General features: G+C 44.3%; 1 protein-coding gene across 4 annotated transcripts in view; it reads right to left on the bottom strand.

The window, feature by feature from the left end:
* Nucleotides 1–12,213, bottom strand: part of RFWD3 (ring finger and WD repeat domain 3) — a 63,139-nt gene that overhangs the window by 45,485 nt on the left and 5,441 nt on the right. The window contains exons 2-5 of one of the 4 annotated variants that reach the window (XM_077831115.1): nucleotides 10,775–12,061; nucleotides 2,960–3,350; nucleotides 2,366–2,586; nucleotides 60–127 (exon numbers count right to left, since the gene is read on the bottom strand). In XM_077831115.1, the coding sequence (XP_077687241.1) occupies nucleotides 60–127; nucleotides 2,366–2,586; nucleotides 2,960–3,350; nucleotides 10,775–10,847 (753 nt within the window). In that variant the 5' untranslated portion in view covers nucleotides 10,848–12,061. Of the gene's footprint in view, nucleotides 1–59; nucleotides 128–2,365; nucleotides 2,587–2,959; nucleotides 3,351–7,761; nucleotides 9,663–10,774; nucleotides 12,062–12,213 lie in introns of those variants that run through there. The other 3 variants (XM_077831113.1, XM_077831114.1, XM_077831112.1) reach the window with 3 other exon arrangements.

Genomic DNA, 12,213 nt, shown 5'->3' with positions numbered 1-12,213 from the left:
AGACAAATGCAATATTTGCCATCTTTATTCTCTGTCCAAGGACTGTTGGTTCACTTTACCTGTTTGTGCTGGACTTCTGCTTCTTCAGCATCACGACCTTCATGCTCTGGTGGGACCTGATCAGAAACTTCAGAGCAGACATGAAAAAAAGGAAGAATAATTTATTTGAACTGGTGAACTCTCTTCCTTGGGTTCTAGTCTGAATTTTCTTTTGCAACTTTAGTATTCTAGGACACCAGAACAAGCACTGATGCAGTAACTAATGTGGATTGCAAACAAAAACTTTACTCCACATACTAGAAGTATAAATGATGATATGTACTGAAGCAAAAAGATAATTAATTAGCACAATCAACAAAGTGTTTTTGTAACACCTTCATAAATCATTGAAATGTAAGGCTGGAAAGGACATCGAGAGGTCATCTAGTCCAGCACTCTGTGCTGAGGCAGGACCAAGTAAATCTAGACCATCCCTGAAAGGTGTTTGTCCAACCTGTTTTTAATCCTCCAATGATGGGGATTCCATAACCAAACACTGAAAGCCTATTCCAGAATTTAACTACCCTTAGAGTTAGAAAGTTTTTCTTAATATCTAACCTACATCTCCCTTGCTACAGATTAAGCCCATTACTTCTTATCATACCTTCAGTGGACATGGAGAGCAATTGATCACTGTCCTCTTTATAAGAGTTTTTAACATATCTGAGGAGGTATCAGCCTTCCCCCATCAGTCTTTTCTGAAGTCTAAACGTGCCCAAGTTTTTAAATCTTTTCCCACTGGCCAGGTTTTCTAAACCTTTCATCATTTTTCTTGCCCTCTTCTGGAATCTCTCCAATTTATCTACATATTTCCTGAAGTGTGCCACCCAGAACTGAAAACAGCACTCCAGCTGAGGCCTCATCAGACCTGTGTAGAGTGGAACAATTACATTCACGTGTCTTACCTACCCTCCAGAATAATATTAACCTTTTTCACAATCGCAGCACGCTGTTGACTTGTTCAATTTGTAATCCACTACAGCCCCCAGATCCTTTTCAGCAGTACTACCATCTCATCAGTAACTCCCCATTTTGTAGTTGTGGATTTTATTCCTACTTTTAAGAGTAGTACTTTGCACTTGTATTTATTGAATTTAATCTTGCTGATTTTAGACTACTACTTTAATTTGTTGAGGTCATTTTGAATGCTAATCCTGTCCTCCAAAGGGCTTGCAACCCCAGTGTAGTGTCACCCAAAAGTTTTATAAGCACACGCTCCACTCCATTATCCAAGTCATTAGTGAAAATGTTGACTAGTACCAGACTCAGGACTGACTCCTGCAGGACCTCACAACATACACCCTCCCACACACAATTTAATAGCCAACAACTGATCTTATTTTTACTGATCCTAAGTGTTCACTCTGGAATTTGGAGGTAGAGTAGGGATGTTATGTGGGTACCTGAAGATTAAATAAGAGGACAGCAAAAAAAAGCAAGCTCTGGAAGGGAGAACAATAGAGAGCAAAAGAGGGGGGAAGGGCAAAATGATGCAGCTATCCCTTGGTAATGAGATAGGTGGGTTAAGATTGATACCCTGTAAATTTTCCCAGGAGACAATTGCAAGGTGTTTGCTTTTTGTGTAATAAAATTTAAGAATCTCATTCCCCTACTGCCCACATCCTCTTACCTTTCAAGATCAAGTATTTTCTGTCAGACTCTTGAAACGCACAAATTGTGTAGATTGAGCATTATTATATTTATTATAAAAGAGAAAAACTAAGGGGTTCATGAACATTTTTGAATAAGGAATACCAACCCGAAAAGGTTGAAAAACACTGAGTGATCCACTAAGTAAGCCACTATCCCCAAAGCAGCTAAGGGAAGGGAAGTTACATGGAGCAAGGAATAACCACTTGAAGCAGATGAATTCCTCAGCAATAAAAAATCCTGGGCCAGATCCTCCACTGTAAATTGGTTTCGCTGGTTTACAATAATTAATTGAGGCCTTCCGTTTTGGAGATGATCCCTGATAATAAAGATCAGGGTAGGAAGGAGAACTGCAGAAAGTAGAAAACAGAATAATCTCTAAATCAGCTATTTTGAAGAAGATTGCCAGGAGGCATCAGTGGGTATGTAAACAGCTTTAAAAAAAAAACCAACAACAACAAAAAAAACACTTGTTCAAGATTATATTCATGCACTGCTGCATTATGGCAGCAACCCATCCATGTCAGCCATGAGCATACTGATCTTAGACCTTTGCAGCTCTGCTGTAAAGCTTGAAAAGATTCTCTATGAAATGTTGTCCTGTCTGACAGTGGAAATGCAGTGACAGGAATTTCTGGCATTTCAGGGCGCCCAGTGATGTGAAACCAGCACAAACCTCCCAAACTGTCAGTTATGGGTGCCGCCTCCCGGGGTACTGCCACATCCTCCTCCTCAGTGGAGCTGCTGCTGTCAGAGTCACTCAGCTCCAGGGTCTCCTCTGAGCTGTGACCACTGTTGCCAACTGGAAGATGCAAAGTCTCCAGTGGTGGAGATGCTGCTGTGGTTGATCCTTGGGTCCTGCTGACCATGAAATAACTATCCAGTGGTGCCCTGGCTCTGAAAAGCAAGGAGTAAAACCTACAGTGTTTCTTCATATTGATTATTGCAGGTAAAACGTACAGGAGAAAATTCTATCATTTCTTTGCCACAAACCCAAGACTCTGTTTATCAACATAAGGGATACAACCAAACTGACCAAGAAATGTCTCACCCAGAACAGCATCAATCCCCAGGCAAGGCAGTGAATTAACAATTCTAAGAAGCAAACATAACATGCAGCTATGATAGTGCTTCACCGCTTGGGTCTAGAAAATGCAGGTGCCTGATCTGATTAATAACATAGGAAGCATGACACTTTAGATTTCACCTAAAGTGAAATCATTAAGTTGGGGGAAAAAAGCACTCAGACTTGACTCCATTTCAGTTTTACCTGGTACTGATTGTCCTCTGGGATCCACCACCTCTTCGTTGCCGGCGAGTTCTCCTTGTTGGTGGCTGTCGTGTGATCTGTTGTGCAGCCTGTAGTTGAAACAGCTCCAATACCCCATGCAGCCTCTGCAGCCCATCCAGGCTAGGGGCAGCATGCAACTGGGGGTCAGACTCAGCAACTGTCACTACTTCATCAGCACCAGAGACCACAATGACTTCCTCATCAGCAGGAGGAACCATAATGCTTTCTGCCTCATCACTGGGTACTGGAGAGTTGGATGGCAGTGACAGTAGAGCATGACCGGAGGCCTCTGTGGGAAATGCCTCATGGTGCTCCACAGAATAAGTAACTGCTGGCTGGAGATCCACTTCCATTTCTTCCTGTGCCATTTCTGAGAAAGGCATGGGATGGAGAAAACAAAGATGTGGGATTAGTGCAAACACTTGTACACAAGTCCACACTTCAAGTAAGGTACAGACACATTTGACTCATGCCAGCATAAAGACACACGCTGACTGCAATATCCTTTAGGATTAAGATCCAGTGCTTCTTAGAGTCCATTTCTCTAGCAGCTGAGATGATTTGAGAATTCCAGTTTAACAATGGATTTATATCTCAGTTGGTTGAGAGCTAGACAAAGCATTTTCAGAATCCTCGACTCTGGAAGTCTCTGACCCAACACAGCCTGAGTTCTCTAGCCTCATGGACACATTGCAAGTCCTGTCTATTCAAATTAGCCTTTTGATGGGAGTAGGTGAGTTAGGAAGTTCTTCCTGGTATCTTTGTTAGCTAATACGTATTTACAGATTATTTTTGTATTTTGGGGTAGAGATTTTGGCAGATGCTACGTATTTAAACCCCCCTTAAAAATAATAATAAAAAAAAAGAGCGCTACATTAGTCTACAGTGCTTAACAAATAATAATATATATGGCCCTTAGTATCTTTAATCTATGATCTCAAAGGACGTATCTGAGCATCTCAATATGATCATCATCACAGAAATGGCTGTAAATAAATATTAATAGAGCACCACATACACGGTAGAGGACTCACAATGTTCATTTTTGGGATAGATTTCTTTTTTTTTTCTTTTTTTAATAAATAGAGTTTCCTAGTAAATGAATGAGATTCAGTTAAGGTAACAAGTTCACCATGAACCTCACCTGGCTGCGCCATCTATTGTGCATACACCACCTTACGTTCACTAGTATTGCATAAACCTAAGCAGTATACTCTAGCAATACCTCCAATCAGGAATTATAGAATCATAGAATATCAGGGTTGGAAGGGACCCCTGAAGGTCATCTAGTCCAACCCCCTGCTCGAAGCAGGACCTATTCCCAGTTAAATCATCCCAGCCAGGGTTTTGTCAAGCCTGACCTTAAAAACTTCTAAGGAAGGAGATTCCACCACCTCCCTAGGCAACGCATTCCAGTGTTTTACCACCCTCTTAGTGAAAAAGTTTTTCCTAATATCCAATCTAAACCTCCCCCACTGCAACTTGAGACCATTACTCCTCGTTCTGTCATCTGCTACCATTGAGAACAGTCTAGAGCCATCCTCTTTGGAACCCCCTTTCAGGTAGTTGAAAGCAGCTATCAAATCCCCCCTCATTCTTCTCTTCTGCAGGCTAAACAATCCCAGCTCCCTCAGCCTCTCCTCATAAGTCATGTGTTCTAGACCCCTAATCATTTTTGTTGCCCTTCGCTGGACTCTCTCCAATTTATCCACATCCTTCTTGTAGTGTGGGGCCCAAAACTGGACACAGTACTCCAGATGAGGCCTCACCAATGTCGAATAGAGGGGGACGATCACGTCCCTCGATCTGCTCGCTATGCCCCTGCTTATACATCCCAAAATGCCATTGGCCTTCTTGGCAACAAGGGCACACTGCTGACTCATATCCAGCTTCTCGTCCACTATCACCCCTAGGTCCTTTTCCGCAGAACTGCTGCCTAGCCATTCGGTCCCTAGTCTGTAGCTGTGCATTGGGTTCTTCCATCCTAAGTGCAGGACCCTGCACTTATCCTTATTGAACCTCATCAGATTTCTTTTGGCCCAATCCTCCAATTTGTCTAGGTCCTTCTGTATCCTATCCCTCCCCTCCAGCGTATCTACCACTCCTCTCAGTTTAGTATCGTCCGCAAATTTGCTGAGAGTGCAATCCACACCATCCTCCAGATCATTTATGAAGATATTGAACAAAACCGGCCCCAGGACCGACCCCTGGGGCACTCCACTTGACACCGGCTGCCAACTAGACATGGAGCCATTGATCACTACCCGTTGAGACCGACAATCTAGCCAGCTTTCTACCCACCTTATAGTGCATTCATCCAGCCCATACTTCCTTAACTTGCTGACAAGAATACTGTGGGAGACCGTGTCAAAAGCTTTGCTAAAGTCAAGAAACAATACATCCACTGCTTTCCCTTCATCCACAGAACCAGTAATCTCATGATAAAAGGCGATTAGATTAGTCAGGCATGACCTTCCCTTGGTGAATCCATGCTGGCTGTTCCTGATCACTTTCCTCTCATGCAAGTACTTCAAGATTGATTCTTTGAGGACCTGCTCCATGATTTTTCCAGGGACTGAGGTGAGGCTGACTGGCCTGTAGTTCCCAGGATCCTCCTTCTTCCCTTTTTTAAAGATTGGCACTACATTAGCCTTTTTCCTTTATCAACAGGACACTGTTGATACATCAGCCCCTTTATATGCCATATGTAGGTACATACTCCTATTGAGAGTGAATTTCATTGCAAAATTTCATATATATCAATGTAGGGTTTTTGGAAGCAGGAATGTTAGTTAAAAACAATCATATTAAAAACTCAGGAAATGCAGATTTCTGATTAACTCTCAAGAATGAGCATACAGACTACTTTAACTCTGTTCCCATAGCTATGCTTTAAAAAATTAAGGAACTTGTTAGGATATAAATATTCAGGCCTGTCTGTAAAGGCCTATACTCTAAGAATTTAGGTGTATTCTTATCACTTGGCTAGTTATAGAGGTATAAAAGAAAGAATCAAAATCACTGTCTGCCAGTGTAAGGGCCTTCTCTTACTGTGACAGTCTGAGGCCCTGTTCTTAGGCTAAGGCCTTTGGCTAAGCCATAAGCTGGGAAGCGACCGGTCACATCCTCACATTTCAACCTAGTCACATTGAAATAAGGTGCTATTGGGTTGTTAGGAATACAATCCTGTCCTGATAATGCCGATCGCCTCCAGAGAAAGGGAAGTGCCTAGAAGATGTAAAAGGAAACTTAGTTTGATAGCATCCTGTCTGGCAAGAACCCACTTATCAATAGCTGGGATGTGAAATCCTCCCTTTTGTATTGTTTTGCCATTATAGTTCCCACTTTGCTATTGTTTGTCTGTATAATCTCGGTCTGGTTCTGTGATTGTTCCTGTCTGCTGTATAATTAATTTTGCTGGGTGTAAACTAATTAAGGTGGTGGGATATAATTGGTTACATAATCATGTTATAATATGTTAGGATTGGTTAGTTAAATTTCAGGAAAATGATGGTTAAGATATAGCTAAGCAGAACTCAAATTTTACTATACAGTCTGCAGTCAGTCAGGAAGTGAGAGTGTGGGTGTGTGTCGGGGAAATGGGAACAGGGAATGGGGGTGAAGAAATTGGAATCATGTTTAGCTAAAGGGGGAAATGGGAACAGGGACACAGGTAAGCCTCTGTGGTGTCAGAGCTGGGAAGAGGGACATTAAGGAAGGAAACTGGAATCATGCTTGCTGGAAGTTCACCCCAATAAACATCGAATTGTTTGCACCTTTGGACTTCGGGTATTGTTGCTTTCTGTTCACGTGAGAAGGACCAGAGAAGTAAGTGGGTGAAGGAATAAGCCACCTAACAGAACTCATTCTATTTTATTTATGGAGACAAGCTGGGTGAGGGAATCTCTTTCAATGGACCAACTTCCGATGGTGAGAGACAAGTCTTTGAGCTTACACAGAGGGTTAGGGTTTTGATTTAGTTGGGGTTGGTCCTGCTGTGAGCAGGGGGTTAGACTAGATGACCTCCTGAGGTCTCTTCCAACCCTAATCTTCTAGGATTCTCCAGTTTCATTATATTAGTGCACACAAAACCACATTGTGACTACGGCGTTTTAGTTCATATTAATTCTGGATTTCTTCATGGTCGTAGAGAGCACAAACAAGAATTTTAGAAATTCCTGGTTAGACAAATAGCATACTTAAGACAATTTATTAAGGGCCCCTGTCAAGGTTTCTTCCCCACTCTGAACTCTAGGGTACAGATATGGGGACCTGCATGAAAGACCCCCTAAGCTTATTCTTACCAACTTAGGTTAAAGACTTCCCCAAGGTACAAACTTTGCCTTGTCCTTGAACTGTATGCTGCCACCACCAAGCGTCTTACACAAAGACCAGGGAAAGAGCCCACTTAGAGTCGTCTTCCCCCAATATATCCCCCCCAAGCCCTACACCCCCTTTCCTGGGGAAGGCTTGATAAGAATCCTCACCAATTTGTACAGGTGAACACAGACCCAAACCCTTGGATCTGAAGAACAATGAAAAATCAATCAGGTTCTTAAAAGAAGAATTTTAATTAAAGAAGAGGTAAAAGAATCACCTCTGTAAAATCAAGATGGTAAATACCTTACAGGGTAATCACACTAAAACAGAGAATCCCTCTAGGCAAAACCTTAAGTTACAAAAAGACACAAAAGCAGGAATACACATTCCATTCAGCACAGCTTATTTTACCAGCCATTAAACAAAAGGAAATCTAATGCATTTCTAGCTAAATTACTTACTAATCAATAGGGGCTCTGAGGCTGCATTCCTGATCTGTTCCCAGCAAAAGCATCACACAGAGACAGACACCTTTGTTCCCCCTCCAGATCTGAAAGTATCTCGTCCTCTCATTGGTCATTTTGGGTCAGGTGCGAGCGAGGTTACCTTAGCTTAACCCTTTACAGGTGAAAGTGTTTTGCCTCTAGCCTGGAGAGATTTTATAGCACTGTATACAGAAAGGTGGTTACCCTTCCCTTTATATTTATGACACGCCCCCCAAATCACAGATAGGGTGAAACACTGGCTGTGATTTTTTCCTGGAGCTCTAGGAGAAAACAGAGTTAATAAGACACATGCACCTCTAAATAGACTACCAACAATATTTTCCACATCTCAAGGACGATTTTAACCAGTTGATTCTGAGAAATTTTCACAGGAGACTGCATCAGCCACTTTGTTAGAAGCTCCTAAAATGTGTTGTAAGTTGAAATCAAAATTTGGAGACCTAAACTCCACCGAATAAGTTTTTTGTTATTTCCCTTGGCGGTATGAAGCCACTGTAGCACAGCATGGTCGGTTTGCAGATGGAAATGCCGTCCCCAAACGTATGGGCGTAGCTTTTCCAGAGCGTAGACAATGGCGTAACATTCCTTTTCACTGATTGACAGCTTCTTGCTTAGAAACACAACAGGACGGAACTCTTGATTTGGTCCTTCCTGCATTAAGACTGCTCCCACACCATGCTCGGATGCATCTGTGGTTACTAGGAACGGTTTGTCAAAGTCTGGAGCCCTTAGCACAGGGTCAGACATGAGTGTCGATTTAAGCTGGTTTAAGGCCCTCTGACACTCTTCAGTCCACTGAACTGCATTTGGCTGTTTCTTTTTGGTTAGGTCTGTCAGTGGGGCAGCGATTTGGCTGTACTGCAGTACAAATCGCCTGTAATATCCGGCCAAGCCTAAGAAGGATTGGACCTGTTTCTTTGACTTTGGGACAGGCCACTTTGGCCTGTAGGTGGTTGACAGTTCCTTGACCCACCTGGTGTCCAAGGTAAGTCACTCTGTTTAGGCCTATTTGACACTTCTTAGCCTTAACAGTTAGTCCTGCCTCCCTTATGCGCTCGAAGACTTTTTGTAGATGTTCCAGGTGATCTGCCCAGGAATCCGAAAATATGGCCACATCATCAAGGTAGGAAACTGCATATTCTCCCAGTCCTGCTAGGAGACCATCTACAAGTCTTTGAAAGGTGGCTGGTACATTCTGCAGCCCGAAAGGGAGCACATTAAATTCATACAGCCCGACAGGTGTGATGAAGGCTGACCTTTCCTTGGCGGATTCATCTAGCGGTACCTGCCAGTATCCCTTGGTTAAATCCAAGGTAGAGATGAACTGGGCTCATCCCAGTTTCTCCAATAGTTCATCTGTACGTGGCATTGGATGGTTGTCTGGGCGAGTTACAGCATTTAGTTTACGGTAGTCCATGCAAAAAAGTATCTCCCCATCTGGTTTGGGAACTAGAACCACTGGAGATGCCCATGCACTGCCAGAGGGGCGGATTACATCCATCTGTAGCATATCCTGGATCTCCCAGTCTATAGCAGTTTTAGCTTGAGGAGACACCTGGTAAGGTTGGGCTCTAATTGGGTGAGCATTACCTGTGTCAGTGGAGTGGTATGCCCGTTCAGTCAGCCCTGGGGTGGCTGAGAACGTTGGCGCATAGCTAGTGCACAGTTCCTTGATCTGGTATCGCTGCATACGCCCAAGGTCATGAAGAGGTTCACCTCTTCCACGCCACCATCACTTTTCCCTTCGTAGTAGGCACGTTCAGGCCACTCAGTGTCATCTCCTCCCTGGGCTGTAAACTGACAAACATTTAATTCTCTGGTATAAAAGGACTTTAGAGAATTAATATGGTACACCTTAGGCTTTCAGTTTGAGGTGGGGAATGCTATGAGATAATTAACAGCTCCCAGGCGCTCTTGGACCGTGAATGGCCCTTCCCACAACGCTTCCATTTTATGGGCCTGGAGCACCTTTAAGACCATGCCCTGATCCCCTACTTTGAAGGAAAGCTCTCTGGCATGTTTATCATACTAGGCTTTTTGCTCTTTTTGAGCATCCTTTAGGTTTTCTTTAGCAAGGGCTAAAGAGGTTCAGAGGGTGTTTTGTAGGTTGGTTACAAAGTCCAGAATGTTAGTTCCTGGAGAAGGTGTAAATCCCTCCCATTGCTGCTTCACCAACTGCAATGGCCCCTTAACCTCATGATCATATACAAGTTCAAATGGTGAAAACCTAAACTGGGATGGGGCACAGCTCTGTAGGCAAAGAGCAACCACTGCAACCCTAGGTCCCAATCATTGGAGCACTCATTTACGAATTTACGTATCATGGCCCCCAAAGTTCCATTAAACTTCTCCACCATGCCATTTGTTTGATGATGGTAAGGGGTAGCAACCAAGCGATTCACCCCATGAGCTTCCCAAAGACTTTCCATAATTCCTGCCAAGAAATTAGTTTCTGCATCTGTGAGGATGTCGGAGGGCCAACCTACCCTGGCAAAAATGTCCGTTAGTGCCCGACACACACTTTTAGTCCTCGTGTTGCTTAGAGTTACTGCTTCTGGCCATCGAGTAGCAAAATCCATGAAAGTCAGTATGTACTGCTTTCCTCTGGGTGTCTTTTTAGGAGAAGGACCCAGAATACCCACAGCTACTCGCTGAAATGGAACCTCAATGATGGCAAGTGGCTGGAGAGGGGCTTTGACCTGGAATTGGGGTTTTCCCACTCTTTGGCACACCTCACAAGACCGGACATAGGTAGAAACATCCTTGCCCATTCCCTCCCAGTAGAACGACTTTCCCAAATGGTCTTTGGTTCTGTTCACCCCAGCATGGCCACTAGGATGATTGTGGGCTAAGCTTAATAGCTTTCTGCACTACTTAGTTGGAACTACCAACTGTCTGAGGATGCCAGTTTTCCTGGTGTCCACCAGAAAGAGTTTTCTTGTATAAAAGTCTTCTTTCTACAACAAACCTGGATCAATTAGAAGAGCTGAGAGGCGGTGGGTTGCGCCGTGCCGCTGTCCAAGCTCTCTGCAGGCTTTCATCTGCTTCCTGTTCGGTCTGGAACCGTTCCCTTGATGCTGGAGACATCAGTTCCTCATTGGATTGTGGGCCTGGGCTTGGTCCCTCGGGAAGCGATGCAGGTGATGGGGCTGTTTCCGTTGACTGTGAACCGCTCTCCGCTGGTGCACTATGTTGGGGTTCAGGCTCTGGCTCAGCCTCTTGTGTAGGGTTATCTGCTGCTGCCGGTGCAAGTTCGGTGGGGCCTTCTGGTGTTGGGGTTGCAAGTACTGGATTCAGTGCTGCCAATGGTTCTGGTGCGGGTTGTTCTGCCGGTTCCGGCTCTGTCTGGGTCTCTGGGACTGGATCCACTATTGCTGTTGCAGACGTGGGCATGGGGTCCGGTTCCACCATCCCTGACTAGGTCCTGGTAGAAGTTTCCGGACTACAGCTAGGTGTGACAGCTTGCTTAGCCTGGCTGCGGGTGACCATTCCCACCCTCTTGGCTAGCTTCACATGATTGACCAAGTCTTCCCCCAACAGCATGGGGTTGGGATAATCATCATAGACTGCAAAAGTCCATGTTCCTGACCAGCCCTTGTACTGGACCGGCAACTTGGCTGTAGGCAAGTCCAAAGAGTTTGACTTGAAGGGTTGAATCGTCACTTGGACCTCTGGGTCGATTAAATTGGGGTCCACTAAGGAAGTATGGAAAGCCGACACTTGTGCTCCGTTGTCCCTCCACGCTGTGACCTTCTTCCCGCCCACACTCACAGTTTCCCTCCGCTCTGATGGTATCTGGGAAGTATCGGGGCCTGAGAACCTCTGGTGTGATTCCGGTGCAACGAACTGTAATTTGTTGCGGTTCTTGGGGCAGTTGGCCTTTACATGCCCTGGCTTGTTACATTTAAAACATCGTCCAGCTGATGGGTCACTGGGGTGAGGTGGGTTGCTGGAGAACTCTGGCGGTCTGGGACTGCTCGTATTGATCAGCATAAGAAGCAAGACTTCCTCCTGAGTCCATTTTCTTATCCCATAAACACTGTTTTATATCATCTTTGGACATATTCAGGAATTGCTCCTGTATCATCAAATCCCGCATTCCTCCAAAGCTCTCCTGTGGGCAGCATCCTGGGCTTTCTTATCAAGTCGTTTTAATTCAACCATTCTCTTTTGCTTCCAGTCTGGTTAACACCAGTTTATGTTGTGCCTTGCTTTCTGTCATCCTAGCCTCTCTGTTTTTAAACTTTCTTTACACCTGAGAGTTAGAAAGAAAAACAACAAAACAAAAACCTGGCTTGGAAAATTTTGCTGTGCTGTAACCTGATATCCCTGCCCCCCCCCTTTTTTAAACCTTTCTGATAGCTCTTCTCAGCCTACAGAAAATCTTTTCGTTATGCCTGCTGCTCT

This window comes from Eretmochelys imbricata, chromosome 12, assembly GCF_965152235.1.
Source record: "Eretmochelys imbricata isolate rEreImb1 chromosome 12, rEreImb1.hap1, whole genome shotgun sequence".
Taxonomy (NCBI): domain Eukaryota; kingdom Metazoa; phylum Chordata; order Testudines; family Cheloniidae; genus Eretmochelys; species Eretmochelys imbricata.
Note: the sequence above shows the minus strand (reverse complement) of the source record. Positions and strands in the feature narration are given on the sequence as shown.